This window comes from Pempheris klunzingeri, chromosome 22 (assembly GCF_042242105.1).
Source record: "Pempheris klunzingeri isolate RE-2024b chromosome 22, fPemKlu1.hap1, whole genome shotgun sequence".
In the NCBI taxonomy this organism is placed as follows: domain Eukaryota; kingdom Metazoa; phylum Chordata; class Actinopteri; order Acropomatiformes; family Pempheridae; genus Pempheris; species Pempheris klunzingeri.
This window is the reverse complement of record NC_092033.1, coordinates 13,615,145-13,632,681: the sequence shown is the minus strand read 5'-3', so window position 1 is coordinate 13,632,681 and position 17,537 is coordinate 13,615,145. Positions and strand designations below refer to the sequence as shown.

The following is a 17,537-nucleotide window of genomic DNA, read 5'->3' as shown; positions in this document are numbered from 1 at the left end:
ACGTGGTCTCATTACAGCGTGTGAGGTGGGAAAGACTCCACGGAGAGCGGCGGGTTTCCAGAGGTATTACTGTTTTTATTTCAGAGTGTCTGAGAGAAAAGGCACTAAACCAAACCGGGAGAGTGACATTGACTTAGAATGGGAGAGAGAGAGCTAGAGAGGAATGGAGTCAGGTTTAAATTAACATATACAGTTTACACAACACCAGGCATACAAACACACCGCATTCACACACACACACACTCAGCTTACTATCTACACATTTCCTGATTGATTAAATACAGCAGGCTGAAAACACCAGGAGCTGTTAAAGGATAATTCCCCCCACTTTGTTGGTCAGTATCTAAAGATGTCAGAACAACATACCAGCTTATTTCCTGAAATGTGTTGACATGACATTCTATTTTTTCCTTTAACCCAACTCTCATGAATCTTCACCAAAGCCTGACAACAACCCACAACAAAATAAGCACCATAAACTATATAAATAAAGTTTCCAGCTTACAGAGCTTTATAATGCTGAAAAGACAGTTTTAGGTTCCACTCAGACAGGATTAACACCATAAGGGGAGGTGGGACCACTGTGCTCCTAAGTAATTTAATCATCAGTTTTTGCCTGAGAATCACCACATTATTAAGTTTTCTTCAGCATCAAAGTGATCCAGTGATAGTTGTCTGTTCATCCACAGATGCACTGCAAACAGGAGCTGCTAATAGCTAATTCAGCATACTTTTACTGGTGCCAATGTGACAAAAGGTGAAGAAATTACTAGAGCACATTCAAAAAGCTAACCCCACCCCCCCTTGAGAATTAAATCCAGTCCAAAGGAGGCTTTAGAGTAAAGTTTGTACTTCTGATTATCTTTGCCTAAAATTGTGGAAAAAACTTCATCATATTCTAAATAAACTAAAATTAAATATATGCTCATACGCTTGTTTTTGTAAACAATAATTGATTGTTTGGTCATTGCATTTCAGAACAAAGATTCAGCACAACCTACCTCCAGATGTGAAACGTAAATACAGAATACCAGATGCTTTTTTTTTTCCCTTTACTGAGGAATTTAAGCAAGTTTTTGTTACTTCAGAGACCAAGCAACAGGGCCACTGTTAGGGAGTATCTGAGATTTCTAAAATAGTTTTGGGTTTTTTTTTATGAAAAAGAAATCAGAATGTTATGAAAATGTAATTATTTCCAAGAATGAGAGCAAAACGTTAATGTTTGAGAAAAAAAGTCAATATTTTACAAAAACAAAAAACTAATTTGAGTCATGAACATGTGTAATTCTACAAGAAAAAGCCATAACATCTTGAGGATAAAGATATTATTTATGTTCAACAGTCCTAATGTGTTCCAGACTGCTCCCACCTGTTAAAATAAGTATCTAATATTACGACAGTTTCCCTCAAATATTACAGCTTTTTCTTTAAATATTTTGAAATGTTCTTGTACAATTACAATGCATTTGCTCATAAGCCACGTAAAGCACATTAAATCTCAGATATGTCCCTCTTCGTGGTGGCTCTGATTCTCAATCATCATCATCCAGGAAATTCTTTACTTGTAATTGAGGAAATATTTATTCTTATTAATTTGAGGAGACAAAAAAGCAAAAGGTCAAAGCTCCTCAGATGGCTGTAAATACCAACATTTTTTCAGTTTTAACTTGTCTTTTCATGCCAGTTGTCTTCATATATTGGAGTGATGCATGTTTCAGTGAGGCAAAGTATATTTCAAAAGAAATCCACCAAAACTCCAGATCAGTAACGACAAAGACTGTGACGTCAGTGGTCTGTTGAGTCTTTTTTGTGATGATTGAAAACAACCACAGTTATTCTCTTTCACACACAAAAATCACACTCACACAAAGGGGGGCGGGTGGCGGGGGGGTAAGAGGAGGAAAACCAGGACCGGGGGGAAGGCGGGTTTTCAGGGCAGAGTCCACTGTGATTGGAGGGCATGCGGGGCTGTCCGTCAGTCACAGCTGGTCTTTGTAGTAGCCAAGCTTGGCGAAGGACATTTCCCTGCGGAGCTGCATCACCTCCCAGAACATCTGCTCCGCTGAAACACACAGCAGGGGAACGCCAGCGGGTCACATGATGGTCACATGGTCTAACCACACTTTATGATCAAATACGTCAACAGTGACTTAGATTCCACTGACTTTAAACGATAAAAGCTATATTATTATTAGTATTAGGTGACTCCTAAACTTTCTGTCATCAGAAACAAGGTGTGTGTGTGTGTGTGTGTGTGTGTGTCTCACCATCCTGCTGCTTGACCAGCCCTTGGTGGATGTAGCGAATGTAGGTGAAGAAATTACACACTGCTGTGATCTAAGAAAAAGGCCGAGGGACAAACAGAAAGTGTTGTAATTTCTAGGAAAACGCTGCAAACAAACAGATGTTTGTCACTGATCACTACACGAAGCTCACAGAACTGGCAGACAGATGATCCTTACTGTACAAGTGTGAATTTGGATTTGAGGATGAGAACTAACAGAGCTCATCAAGAAAACAGAAATAAAGAGGATATCCACTCGATTTAGCCAACTCAGACTGCTGAAGTTTCCCATTGACTTAATCTGAAATGTAAAATGTATTTTTGTGCAGAATGATCATAGCCACCAGTCCCTGCTTACATTTAACATGACAGCCTTGAAAAAAAGCTGAGCCTCTCCCTTAGTGTTAGAGTTATAACCAATGATATATACTTCTTGAAATCAAAATTGTTTATAGTTGTCTTTTTTTTTTTTTTTTTAATTCTGCATTTACCTCACTAAATTTCATTGCCAGTGGCTGCATTCCACAAGGGATTCACAAGTGTATGTGTGTGTGTGTGTGTGTGTTGGGATGGGAGACTGGGAATGTATCCTGACAGGTTCATCTACAAATGCAACCTGCAATATTTAGAAATGTACCTTTCTGAGAATGCAGTTTGGACTTTGGCCCTAAAGCATTTAGTTTAAGGTAATCTCTTTATTTCATGAAAGGATTTCTGGGGTACATTTCTAATTGCCTGACAAAGGAGAAAGCTGGTCTGGTACCTCGGTCAGTACTGATATTAACACTGATGGTTAAAATCTCATCTCTAGTTTTTGCTGAAGAACTGCAGTGTAGCTTTTTGTCCAGCAGATGTCACAGTAAGACGTGTTCAACATGACTGCGGTGATACTGAAAGTATGTTAGCAAATCTTTAGTTAACATTTACAGTCTGTGTGCGTGTGTTCGTACTCACTCTATATCTACAGTAGGGAGACACGTAGTAATAGTTGGACGAATCTCCAAACTTGATTCTGTGCTTACAGGTTTTGGTCTGACCGCTCAGGGCACATTTTCTATCAGAGACACAGACATGAAATCATTTAGGGGTTATACAAAAACTATACAGGACTAATACAAAGAATCAAGGAAGCAAGGAAGCAATAAAGGAAGGAGGGAAGGAAGGAAGGAGAGGGATGACTGTTAAACATTTATCAAGGTTCGTCGCTTCGGGATCGCTTTGATAAACCTGGACGGAAGGCGGGACTGAAGGAAGCAAATTTATGAGTTAGCAGGAGTGTTTGGAAGAGCCAGGCAGGGCAAAGGGGGCAAATGAAGAGAGATTAAAAAGTGCTGATGGGGAGGGGGGGGGACAGAGAGAGCGAGAGAAGAACCACACTTACGTGACGAGCTCAGCCCTTCGCCCACTAGAAGAGGAAATTGAGGGAAGATGGAAAGATGACGATGAAAGAGTGAAAAAGCTTGATGAGGAGGAGAAAGAGTTTTTACGAGCGTCTGAGTGTGTGCGCGCTCTCACTTTGGTCCTCCGCACTCCACCGCCGAGGCTTTGACCACAGGCAGCGGCTGGAAACCGACCGGCTCCACGCTGAGCGTGTTCTGCTCCACGGCTTCCAAGATGGCCGAACCCAGCTGAGGGAGAGGAGACACGACAGTGAAGCACATTAAATGACAGTGGAGGGAAACAGACTTGACTAGTTGTCAACCTTTCCATCGTGTGCTGTCTTTAAACAGTAATCAGCTTTATATGTGTACACTGAAACAGGTTTTGCTTGCTGTACAATTCCTCCTGTTCAATTTGGACATTAAAATATGGCTCCTTAACGTGTTTTCAGTGTAAGCAATGTGGACCAAATCTCGTTTTTTAATACAAAATTCCTTCTTTATTTTTCCTGCTTAGTTGCAGCAAAAGGGAAGAAAAGGTGTGAAAGAAATACTAAATAACCTAAAAAACCAACCTGGTGAAGCGAACACTGATGTTAACCATTGGAAAAAGGTTGTAGCATAAAATTTCACATCATAAAACTTTCTTGTGTGTTTAGTCATTGTTTCATTTTAGTGAATTATGTAACATAACCATCTAAACATAACCATCAAACAAAGACTAATAAATATAAAGATTTTTTCACTCTATGCTCAGGATAAAAACAAAAGGTTAGCATCACAAAAAAGGTAACAAATGTCTTCATAAAACACTATATAAAGTTCCATCTTTACCCTCTCATTGAGAGCCAATAGGAGTTCAAAGGGCTTAAATAAAGCGTCGAAGTAGCATCATATTTGCTTTTATACTTTTGTGGAGAAGTGACACTCCTGATGTATGCAGCCCTACTCTCTTCCCATTAGCTCATAAACCTCAAGTCCCCAGACGTGAGGTCTGCAATTGGATCCTCTTAGATGACACCAAGTGTCCAACTCAGTCTACACAAAGTGCACTTTAAACGTAGTGAGAAAATTTAATAATAGTAACGCTAGCATTTATGAAATTCCCGTTCCCAACTGCTGCATAAGTAATATTATATAAGTGATGTCAGCATGCATGAAAATCCTGCAGTTTTACTAGCGATATGCCGAAGGTGTTACGCTCGCCACCTTTAAGGGAAGTTTAAGTTTCTGTACCTCGCTCTTGCTGAAAGTGAGGCAGGGGTAGATGTCCTCACGGTAAACTCTCTCCAGGAAGCAGCAGCCCCGGTCGAGCGTCGGCTCCTCCTTCCACGCCTTGAAATCGCTGAACAGCTGACTGTCCACCTACAGGTCCCACAACACACCTTTCAGGGCCGTTTCACCAGTGGATCCAACCAGCGTTTTGGACGTACCTACAGAATATTACCAGTATAATATTTGGTGTTAAATAAAAAGGCCCACCTCTCTGCACTCCCGTATGATGGGCTGTGTGGCCGACGGGTCGGGCTGTGTCCCCAGGACGGCGGAGGAGGTGCTCTTATTTCTGCTGTGGCCCTTCCTGAAGGGAGTCTTCGCTCCTGAAGGGGGGAGTTCACCCAGGGGGGATGTGGGGGAGGAGAGCACTAGTGTCTTCAGGGCCTGGACCTCCGCCTGGAGGACATCAATCTGAAGAGGAACAGATGATGGTGCAGGGAAAGTATTCAGAGTATAAACTCAGTCCTTACTGGCCACAAATTCTCAAGGTGGTGGCCTAGAAGTGAAGGCATTTTATCAGCTTTCTTATCCTAGGAAATGACTCCTATCCCCACTGATACTTAGGAGAGCTTCGTATTTATGTAGCATGTCAAATCACTATTAGGAAGTCGCGCTGAAAGCTGATGTAAGAGTAAAAACTCTGCTTCCTCAGAGGGATTTATGAAGCTTTGGACACTGAGCAAAGAAAAAGCCTACCCTCCTTGGAGATAAGAGTGTGATGATGCTGCTAGCTCTTACTGTCTCCAATTCCCCTTATAACTACCCTTTCCTTTCATGTGACTCGCATGCAAGGAAAAACACAGATTTCTGCAATGTCACCCAGTCTTGGGAAATGCAGCATTAGAATATTAACATGTGACTTCCAAAAGCTGTTGGTTCTGACAGAATCATTACTGCTGCATTGCTCCCTTTTCTCTGCTCCAAAAAAGAATAATGTGGTGGGCACATCATCTGCATCTGCACACAAGGTCAGTCTAAAAAATGATTCTGCTGAGTCAATTTACCTACAGTTCTATTTTAATTTGCATATACATTTATTTTGGTGATTTTTTTCACTTGCTGTTTTTCTGCTTGTCCTCCTGTGATTTGCTTCTTCATCTACAGTTTTAATCACCTGAGTGTAAAATTTAACTTTTGTGTGAAATGGAGGGGGTCAAACATCTGAAAGATGTTAACACCAACATATTGGCCTATATGAGGACTGAAGTAATTAAAGTGATTAAAGCCATTAGAAGAACAAAACTGTAAAGGCTCATTAAATGTGTTATTGTAATGTCAGCTACTAGTGTTTTCTCATCAGCCCTTTTTTAGCCTAAATTTGTATACATTTAGACAAACTGCTTCCATTAATGCAGAACTGTTGCAGTGAACCAGTGGACGTACAGGTAACAACCACTGGATGACTTTGATGCTGAAGAAAACTTAAAAACATCAGAAATATTGATATTTTTCAGTCCTCAACTGTAATTTGAAAATGCTCCTCTCAAGTCTGATATCATGTCAGTGTGATCGTTCAGTGTTGTCACCTTGCCCAGAGCTTCTTTCAGCTGTTTTTCAGCATTTGCCTGCTTGACGTTGGCTTCTCTGACCATTTTATGCGCCTCCTGAAAAACACACACAGACACACAATTAGACAATTTTGGATATTTTCTTCACTCACAATATGTGCTAGGATTTAGTTTTTATTCTGATAGTGAAGAAGCATATACACAAGCTCAATGCCTATTAAACAGGAAGAGCTCACTCTAAAATAAATACTGTAAAAACACATCAGTAAAAGAAAGGTTTTGCGGCATACATGTATACATATGTACACATGTATACTCTCTCTCTCTCCCACACACACACACACAGTCCCATCACCTTCTATTGGAAAAAGGCGAGAGAGAGACAAGACCAAGGAGGAGGAATGTGAAGAGGAAAGGAACATGTTGTGAAGGCCAGCCGGACAGATTCACTCTGCTTCACGAGCTCGAACATTGAACAGCAAGAAAAAAATGTCTGTAGTCATGAAAAAATGTTTCCCCGGTTGGAAACAAATCTGAGCCAATCAGCACCTCTGCGTGTATCTGCTGTTGGTGATGTCATCCAACACGACCAGAGCCTAAATGCAGCTGTGAGGGCTTGAACAAATGTGCAGAGATAACAGACCCAGTGAGTGAGTCCATCTGAAAGGTTGACAGTTACTGTATCGATTAATGGTTTGATCTCGATAAGATCATAAAATGGTCAAAATACCACGTGTCACATCATGTTGTCAATAATCTAGTTTTGGCTGTCCAATAACAGTTGTTTGAAAATTAGTGAAAGTATTGATTGATTGATTATTATTAGCGGATTAATTTTCGTTCAATTGACTAACTGTTGCAGCTCTAGATTTTCCATTTCCTAGTGTTTCCATGCGTTGTTTTAAAAGTAGTAAAAGAGCCTTTAGGGAGCCGAGTCCCGTCTGATAAAAAAGAGCAGTCGGGATTGAGGTCAGCACCTCTAAATCTGAGGCCATGGTTCACTACAAGAAAACAGTGGATCCGGGTTGGGAGCAAGTTGCTGCCTCAAGTGGGGGAGTTTAAGTATCTCAGGGTCTTGCTCAAGAGTGAGGGTAAAATGGAGCGCGAGATGGACAGACTGATTGGTGCAGCGTCAGCAGTAATGTCTGCGCTGTACCGGTCTGTTGTGGTGAAGAGGGAGCTGAGCCAGGCGGCAAAGCTATCGATTTACCAGACGATCTACGTTCCAACCCTCACCCATGGTCATGAGCTCTGGGAGATGACCGAAAGAACGAGATCGCGGATACAAGCCACTAAAATTAGTTTCCTCTGTAGGGTGTCTGGGCTCAGCCTTAAAGATAGGGTGAGGAGCTCAGACATCCGGGAGGGGCTCGGAGTAGAGCCGCTGCTCCTTCACATCGAAAGGAGCCAGTTGAGGTGGTTCAGGTATCTGGTCAGGATGCCTTCTGGGTGCCTTCCCTTTGGAGATTTACCGGGCACGTCCCACCGGGAGGAGACCCCAGGGCAGACCCAGAACTCACTGGAGGGATTATATATTTAATCTGGCCTGGGAACGCCCCGGGATTCCCCACGAGGAGCTGGAAAGCGTTGCTTGGGAGAACGACGTCTGGAGAGCCCTGCTTGATCTGTTGCCACCATGACCTGACCCCGGATAAGCGGAAGATAAGGGATTGGTGGATGGGAAAAAAAGACTATGGCTTTTTTTAAACTGTTCATCACGAGTCAGTTATAGGAGTGTAATGCTAAATAATACGCATGACAAAAACCGGAAATAATCTGTGGATAAGTAAATATACTGTTGTAATAATTAATATATAAAGCTATATAGCTGTAAAGTGATCAGCAAACAAAATATCTGAATATATGAACAGCAACATCAGACTGAAACTAAACTCCAAACAACAGAGATTCAGTCAAGTGAGAGCTGAACGAGGCAAGAAATGGAAAGGAGCCAACCCCTGCTCCAGGCCTCTGGACAAACAGCCACGGTTATCTCTTTTTCAGCATCTTGATGGAGGATCAAGAAAAAGGATCTGACAGGCTTGATAGCTGCAAGGCTTAGATTTCACAATGAAATGATCTGTGGACATGATCAAGCCGTCATGTTTCACATTTCTGACACAGGATTTGTTGCTCTCTACTCTTTGGCACCAATCATTTTCTTTTTTTTCTGTCCAGTTTCTGTCTGGCTACTGCCTCAGGAGGAAAGGAAACAGGAAACAGGTAGCAGGAAGCAGAGGACACGGACAGACGAGGGGGAGGCGGACCGACCTGGAAGAGACTGGCGGTGAGCTCCTCCAGCTCCTGGCCAAGCTGGTCTCTGACTTTAGACAACCTCTCACACTCCTCATCCTTTAACAGCAGATCCTTACACACACCCACACACAAACGCACACACACAAAAACAGAAAAACAACACAACACAAAAACAACCGTCAAATGAACACATGAAAGTAAAATGATAGCGTGGCATCAACAAACAAAAGAGATGAAGAAATAATAATTAGTGAAATATGTTTGAGGTTTAAACCATCGTTGCCATCTTATATAAAAACAAATATGCAAAGGATAATGAGAAAAGCATTTAAATAAAATACAGAATATTACATGATGTTCATCTAAGTAATGAGCGATATGGAGAGATGCAGTAAGGTCTTAAACACACACACACACACACACGCACACACACACACACTCAATTCTATTTTAAGGCATTGTCCACGTCTGCGTCCGTCCGTCCGTCCGTCCGTCCGTATCTTACCCTCTGAGCCTTGGCCAGCTCCTCCTTCAACCTCTCGTATCCTTTCTCTCGGACCTCCATCACAGACGGGCTGCGCAGCCGTGACAGACTGTCGCTCAAAGCGCTGCACTCCTCCCCCTCCTCTCCAGACAGGAAGATGCCCTCGGCTGACTCCCCGTCCTGACCTGGCACACTGTGCAGCGTAACCATGGAAACAACAGTGGCCAGTTAAGGATTATAGCCGTCTTTGGAGTGCGTGTTCTTTCACACTTTCAATCTGGCTGCTGTATTTTCACATGCAAAGATCCATCTGGTTTAGTCAGTATTCTGCCACTACAGCTGATCTTTATTATTTTCATCGACAGCTAATCTGATTGGTTTTTTTTTTCTTTTCGATTACTTCATTGGTCATTCAGTCTATGAAATAAAAGAACATTTTGAAAAAAGGTGACACTACAAATGTTTTTTAAATGTTTGTGTGAAAACTTTCAAGAAATACTTAAATATATTCATTAAAATATTACAAATATGTAAAAAAAAAAAAAAAAATTGGATATAATTGTATTAAGAATATGTACAACAAAAAAGCAGCAAATCCTCTATAGACGTTTGGATTCAGCCTCAGTATTTTCTTCACCTTCCATTGTGGCTGTGCCGTGGAGTGGAGTAAACCGGCTGCGTGGGGAGCTGGTCGGCCCGCAGGGACGTGGGGAGGCCAGGAGGGGGCGCTCCCAGAGAGTGGGTGCGGTACAGGGATGTGGGTGGGGTGCTGTGACGGGCAGGGGCCCGCTGCTCCGCTTGATTCTGCAGGAGGACACACAGGGAACCAATACAGCCACTGAACATTATCGGGGCGAAATATGGGACAGCCAGAGTAAGACTTTCATCTAAAGCTCCTGTAGGGAGTCCTGTTGGAGGACCATCATACAACACTCTGTGACTACCTGGGATAAAATCCCACACAAACTTAAACAGCTGTTACCAAGACAGCCATCACAAGGAAACAGCCAAACCTCTATCAAAGAAAGATGCAGGTGAGTTTAAGTGTAGACATTGGACCTACCTGAAGGTCAGGTGTGGTGGGTGAGGCCAAGTTCACCTCATGGAACCCCTCCAGAGTTTCGGCATTGGTCTGACCGCTGCTGCAGGCCATAGCAGCTGCTCTCGGACATCATACACTCTGCAGACAGCACACAGAGCCGTTAGCGATGCTGCACTGTGTTTACTAAATGAATTCTGACTTCCAACGTTCACAACAGTGAGTCACACGAGGCTGAAAGCTGCTTGCGGTCTTGTTTTAATGCAACTACACGGGGAGAATCTGATTGACGGGCCGAACAAAAGGCCTCAGAGCTTTGTTTGTTGCTGTGGTAATAACAAATCAGCATTCAGTCGCTTGAAACATCAAGGAGAAGAACACTGCAAAGTGTTTTTCTCACTGCAAGTTTGCATTTCAAAAGTTTCTCAGTAACAGTCCTCAGCACAGAAATATAGAAGTCTCCCAAATAATCTAACCAAACTACACAGCAACCTAATAACCAGCATTTATAACTAATTTGATTTTAGTTTCAGACAAATCACCACAGATCATATTACTGTGTATATGTAAATGCATATTTCTTACACACAGACTTTGGTTCCCCAACTTAAATATTTATGGCAGACCTTTGGATTCACACATGCAATACTTCAGTTCATTACTGGTCTCTGTATTTTTATGTGCTTTGATGAAGGTAAGGTAAGGCGTGTTGTACAAAATCTGGGGGGAAAAACAATGTTTTCTCAATAAAGCAGATTTTTTTTTTAAGCTCAGCGTTTTTTGTGCTCTTGATTCAACCAGCAGAGTGTCATGGTCATCCAAGTACGGTGAATGATATAACAGACCCGGCAGTTACTCAACACTGCCTTCAAGCTAGATGAAAAGGACGATTACAGTCCTGCATTGCTGTTGAAGTCATGATGAGATTAACTGTTGACTACATGGAGAGCTGCGACTGCCCTCTGCTGAAATGTAGGAGCCATGTGACTGGTCTCCACAAGAAGCTGTGAGAAATTCAACGCTTGGTTTCAACATCATTCTATTAGCATCAAGTAAATCCTTGCAAAGACGGACAACACAATGCACACGGCTACAGTCGTATTAATGAAATTCAAATTTTGAGTAATTCACTGTGTTTTTTAATCAGATGGCCTATTTATCAATGTTGTTTTCACTAAGTAGTCATAAGCTATTGTTCATTTGGGCTTTTGTGCAGTAAATGCATTGTATGTAATCACGTTTCAGAGCTGGAGTCTGAAATGTGGTGAAGTCATGAAGAATAAAGGTGATAAAACAATCTGAAATATGTTTTTTAAGCTGTTAAAGAGGCTGCAGGAGCCCAAACAGAGCTTTAAGGTTAAAGCAACTGCACTGCTTTTCATGTTTAGACCATTCCAAAGAATTTGGACATCAACTTTTTAAGGATTTATGACATTGTTAGACAACTAGACTGTTTTGAAAGTGGATGTTTTAAAGGTTTCAGTTGAAGGTTGCGTTGTGCTGAAAGTTTTTTTTAAATCAAATGTTCATTCTGAAAATGACAACAATGACTGAAAAGATGAGAGTCTAATCGATCTAATATTAAAATTCCAAAGCATTAGCACTAAGACTTAGACGCTGCTTCATAAACTAAAAGATGTTCAGTACCTCAAAGTGATTCTCTGAAAGTGTGTGTGTTGTATGTGTTCATTGTACCATAGTGCAGCTGTGGATGGGGGAGCTGGGAGGATCGATGGAGGTGTGCAGTCAGGACAACAGGACGGTCTACAGGTGAACGAGTGACTCAGCAAACAGACTGACAGGCGACAGGTCAACGCTGTCCTTCACCTGAGAGAGGGAGAGACACAGAGCTCCTTTATTTTCTACTAGATATAGATACCATTATTCATTCACTTATCATGATTTTATTCACAAAAAATGAGTGAAATACACAAAGAATAAGACAAAAATGCCTAATATTGGGCCAATTAAAAACTACAATAAACTGAAATACGTTTAAAAGACAAGTTGACTAATTGACAGAAAATATTCCCTGTCTGCTTCTCCACTGTGAGGATTGTGCTGCTTTATATTAAACACAATGAACCAAGTAGAGCATGGTGTGGCCAAGCCCGTGCTATGAAGATTACATTAACCTCTACATTACCTCCAGTGGTGTAAGAAGCATTCAGATCTTTAGCTTAAGTGAAAGTAGCAATACTGTTATTTAAAAATACCCAGTTACAAGTAAAACTCCTGATTTGAAAATAGTGAGTACAAGTATATATTACAAAGTGTAATAATCATCCTCAGCTTGTACTCCATTCCCCACTTCCAACAGGTTTATAATACAGTGTATTTAGACTGGACTCTGGCTTTACTCTCTGGGTCAAACTCCAGCAGACGGACGCACAGAAACAGGAAGTTCACAGCTGGAGTGACTGACAGCTGCTCTCGATTTGACTGAGACGGACAACAAAGCTTCAAGTCTATTTTCATACCAGAGATCCTCTATTATCGCCATCCAATCATGTTCATGTTCTTAAAATAATCCAAGTGTTGTTAACCTACCTTTTGTCTTGCCTTCCTCAGCTGGGTGTTTTAACAGCTTACCGGTCTCACCGGCTCAGCCTGGTGTGTATTAAGTGGGAGTGTCCCCCATTGAGCATATATACAAAAGCTAAACTCAGCAACTTGAAGACAAATTGGAGATAAATAAGGATGATGTGACTCACGAAAGAAGGCTATTTTAACTATTCAAAGGTCTAGATGAAGAACAAGGTCAGCATCTGTATCATTATGTTAAAAAATGTGCCTGTATAAAAGTTTCAACCAATAAAAAGTGATTATAGATTTAGTCCCTCCTCAGTCAAGTGTCACACATCAGTTATCTGTGAAACAATCCTAAGACTTCAGTCAATCCTAAAGTCATTAATCCATCACAATGAACATTTGGTCTCCTCCTTGTTTTGGTCAAAGTTTCATTGTGTTTGTGTGGAAATGCAGCTGATAGCAGGGACTGCCGGTGCATTCAAGGACAGTCAGAGATTTCTGAGTCGGCAGCTGAACAGCAGCCTCTCTAATACAGTGGGTTATGGGCAAAAGTCCGGTTTGAAAATGTAATATTTCATAATGCCTGCAGCTGTAGAGCTGCATTTTGCAGATGTGATACCTTTTGTTTAAATAATTTCTGATTTAAATCATAATTTTAGATATCAGAAAAGTATTGTTTTTGAATCAGTACCAAGAACATTACCAGATATACAAAGCCGGTGTGTGTTCTGTGTTACACATGATGAACACACACACACACACACACACACACACACACACACACACACACACACACACACACACACACACACACACACACACACACACACACACACACACACACACACACACACACACACACAGGTGTCAGCATCGCACCTGTCAGTCAAACCCAGGTGAAATCCCACCCGCATCAAACCAACCAATCCCTCCTCTCTCTCTCTCTCTCCATCTCCATGGAGACCAGTCCTGGAGAACCCGTGGTAACCCGACACGCTGAGCGATGCTGGGGATGGATCTGGTTACTCCTGCCGCCTGATAAAGGCTCATCCCGTGTATTTACAGGGTTTAAACAGTAACGGTTTGTACAGGCCATACATTTACTGGTCACATACTAATGTATATAACCGAGGAGTTTTCACTCATAAGTGATGAAACTTTAATTTGGGGTTAAACATTCCCGGTCTGAGCCCAGACTGTGGTTGTTTCTCGTTCTCAATCTCTCTCTCTCTCGCTGCATTTGCTGTCATCAGTGGAGGTTTATATGAAAAGAAATGACTGAGGGAAATATTGTACTTTTAACCTCTACTACATTTATCTGACAGCTTAAGTTACTATGCAAATGAAGATTTTCTGAAAACATGTGAAGTGTTTATATAATATGATGTTTTGTTACCAAACAGTTTATTCAAATACAGCTAAAATGATTAGTTGACTGTAATGAAAAGACTAAACCTTGGACTCTTGTCATATACTCTTCTTTAAAATTTGTCATTTTATCAGGGTTAGGGTTAGGGGAAGATCATTTACTAAAGTAAAAGTAGCAGGACCACAGAAGTATGAGCATCAAACATACTTAAAGTGCCAAAGGTACAGATTATGCAGAATATCTCATTTCAGACTCATAAAAAGCACAACACTGGCTTCTAAAATCTAGTCAGGTAGAAGAGTAAAGTAGCGTAAAATTGAAATCCTCAAGTAAATTGTACTTGACTAAATGCAAAATGCTGAAACTTATGGGGTTTTTGCAGACTATTAAGAAATTGATAAGACAGACATTTTAGAGAAAACATCCAAATAATGTACAACCATAAATGTTTAAATATCATAATAAAAGACTTTTTCAACATTAACATTAATTAACATTAGAATTGCCTGCAAACACAGGTTCCTATAGTAAAAATAAGTTCTAAAGAATACCAAATACTACATTCATCCAGCACAGTTGCAGACCAAACAAATAATCAGTTTATCAACAAAAACAGATATAATATCATTATTCACTAATGAAAGTAGTCGTTAGTTGCTTCCTAGATTAAATACTTCACATTTTCACTGTTATTCTGCACAAACTGTAGCCTGATTACAAATGGACCGCACTGACCACACCGTGATATCGCGATATATACAATTATCTGCACTCATATCGTGGTGATGGCTTCAACATGTCACCCCAGTCCCGTCTGCAGGAGGATTAAAGACACTTGATGTTTATTTCTAATATGACTCTGAGCTCAAAACATGAACTGCAGCGTTCGCAACAAACGTAACTCAGTTTGCTCTGACAACAGCCTCTCTGTCTGGTTCACATGATTTCCAGCTAAAACGCTAGCTGGACGCACAGCCTGCTGAAAGTGATTATAGTCTTGTTTGAATGCTAACAGGCTGAAGTCAAACCTCGAGTGCTCATATGACTCAAACATTGTGGACAGGCTGCGTTTTTGAGCATGAATGCACCTGTTTCGGGGCGCTGTGACAGCTAGCTAGCATCGGGTTAGCCGCGGCTAGCATGTGTGAAATCTTAGCAAGCGGTGCTAACATGCTAACAACCACTGAACAGGCGGCTAATGGTAAAAAAAAAAAAAAAGCTAACGGGTCTCATGTGACACTGTACGCATGAAAGATGCATGAAAGCAGCTTCTTTGCTTGGGTTTCGGTGCGATGTGGAGCGAACGGTGCGTTAGCTAACGTAAAATAACATCAGGTTCATTCAGAGGCGATGCTTTTAACATTAGCTGTGGCAGTTGTGTCAGAAAGACAAATAAAGCGACCGATGATGTCAAAGCAAACACAAAAACAACGCATCTTCCAAAATATTAACACATATATGTCCGTTATTTGCATGCAGGGGGGACTACTGAGGAGGAGGGGGACTCCTGCTTCCATTATCGGCCACCGCACAAAGCCCGGCCACGGCTGGCTAATTCCACTAATATGACCCAAAATGCGGAGATGTGCCGTGGATAAATATGATTATAATAGCCGTAAGTATGCGTAAACATTTGCAGTTACAGTATGTGTTAGCTTGCAAGCGAGAAAAGGGGGATAAACAGTGCGACGGACGGTTCAGTGTCCGACAATGGGCGCATTTAACTCAACGTTAATGGTGTGTTTGCGTGAAGCCAAGCTAGCTTGCGGGATGAGCGAGTTGCTTTAACTCAGCCAAGAATAATAGTAACAGCTATTAACCCGCCAGCTGTGGACTCACCGGACCCGTGTGTGGACAGCAGCCCGGTCCTCCTGTCGGTGACGTGCCGACCCACCGGTGAAACAGACGCACGGACACACCGGTGCGGTTGTTGACGCAGACTGGAGCAGGTTACTCCAACTGGGAGGTGCGGCTTTCAGGGACCACTGGGAAACTACGCCTTCATCACCACCTTCTTTTTATGCTGTCAAATGATTGTTGATTTCATTATGAAAATAAAAATTAGGCCTGATTATTAGATTATTAGAATGTCTGTAAATAAAACACAGGCTCCTATCCAGAAAATATGACGAGTATTATAGATAAGAGGGGTATTTTAGAGGTGCTTCCTTGTATGTATTTATGAACATGTACAGGGTTTTAATATAAAGGAGTCAGATTAGTATGTATAAAATGTAAACAGAAATATGAGATATTAGTCATTTTAAAAACTGTCTAATATCTAGATATATCCCATACTGAAAATGCACAACATTTCTATAGAAATATAAGAATAAGAGGGGGATCTCATAGAAATATTCTGTAAAATGATTTGTGTAAAATCTGCCATGTAATTCCCCTCAATGAAGAGCTGGATTACCTGTGTTAAACTCAGTTCTCAGGATAATAGATTACTTATGACTTGTTACTCATTGACAAAGTTATTCCACTTATTCCTCTTTAGGAGTGGCACCTGTACTGGGATCAGTGTTCATCCTAACCCTAACCCATGTGAGGAATAATAAATAGGTCAGTAGCTGAATATTCTTGATGGACATCAGAGGAAATGATGTCCTTGGGAGGTATCAGTCACAGTGAAAGATATCAGTATGTATTTCATGTCTGTGTGTTAAGATCTGACTGAGTAATGATTCTAAGCAGCACAGTGAATTTTTCAGTCCCCACCTCGCCCTGTTATGTTGATCCTGACCAAAGTTGGTTTAGGTAATAAGTAGTGCACTGGAGGTCCAACAGTGGTGTATTCATGTGGATGCACAGATATGAATGAGATATGTTATGTAAATACATCAGATATGCATGTACAGGAATGAAAAGATGAATATAATATATCATGCTTAATTATTATTAGCATGAATTAATGAATTAGCATGACCTTTAACCTCTGATTGAGACCATATGTATGTGTGTGTATATATATCACACATACACACACACACACACACACACACACACACACATATATATATATATATATACATATATAAATATACAGTATATTATTATTATATTATAGACTTTTGCTGAGGAATAACTACCAAAAGGATCTGAGGTTGGGACAGTCTGAGGGGATGAACCACCACGCTGCAGCCAGCAGGCGGCACCCAAAACAAACAAATCAGGAGTGTGAAGCTTTCTTGTTAAACTCTGATGTTTTCTGTGTAGGAACATGAGACGTACTGCACATTGCTGCAGAGTCATTTGTCAATTTATGTAATTTATTCTACAGGCAATAGATTATGTGCTCTTGAAACTAGAGACCAGAGATATCGACTTAGGCAGGCGTGGAATATTCAGGCTCTGTATTAAAATAGCAATACCTCACTGTAAAAATACTCCAGTGCAAGTAAAAGT

General features: G+C 41.1%; 1 protein-coding gene across 4 annotated transcripts; it reads right to left on the bottom strand.

Moving 5' to 3' along the window:
• Nucleotides 1-42: 42 nt before the first annotated feature.
• rab3ip (RAB3A interacting protein (rabin3)) lies at nucleotides 43-16,066 on the bottom strand. Of its 4 annotated transcripts, none has more exons than XM_070854134.1 (14): nucleotides 15,966-16,066; nucleotides 11,921-12,052; nucleotides 10,250-10,366; nucleotides 9,824-9,990; nucleotides 9,208-9,379; nucleotides 8,718-8,813; nucleotides 6,465-6,542; nucleotides 5,146-5,349; nucleotides 4,900-5,028; nucleotides 3,800-3,912; nucleotides 3,666-3,689; nucleotides 3,239-3,338; nucleotides 2,268-2,337; nucleotides 43-2,062 (listed from the first exon to the last, which is right to left on the bottom strand). In XM_070854134.1, the coding sequence occupies exons 3-14, from the start codon at nucleotides 10,337-10,339 to the stop codon at nucleotides 1,980-1,982; spliced, it is 1,326 nt and encodes a 441-aa protein (XP_070710235.1). In that variant the 5' UTR covers nucleotides 10,340-10,366; nucleotides 11,921-12,052; nucleotides 15,966-16,066; the 3' UTR covers nucleotides 43-1,979. The 4 variants fall into 4 exon arrangements, with proteins under 4 accessions (XP_070710235.1, XP_070710237.1, XP_070710236.1 ...); XM_070854136.1 differs by having other exon boundaries at nucleotides 8,718-8,798; XM_070854135.1 differs by lacking the exon at nucleotides 15,966-16,066 and adding an exon at nucleotides 12,776-12,965.
• Between the last annotated feature and the right edge of the window lie 1,471 nt (nucleotides 16,067-17,537).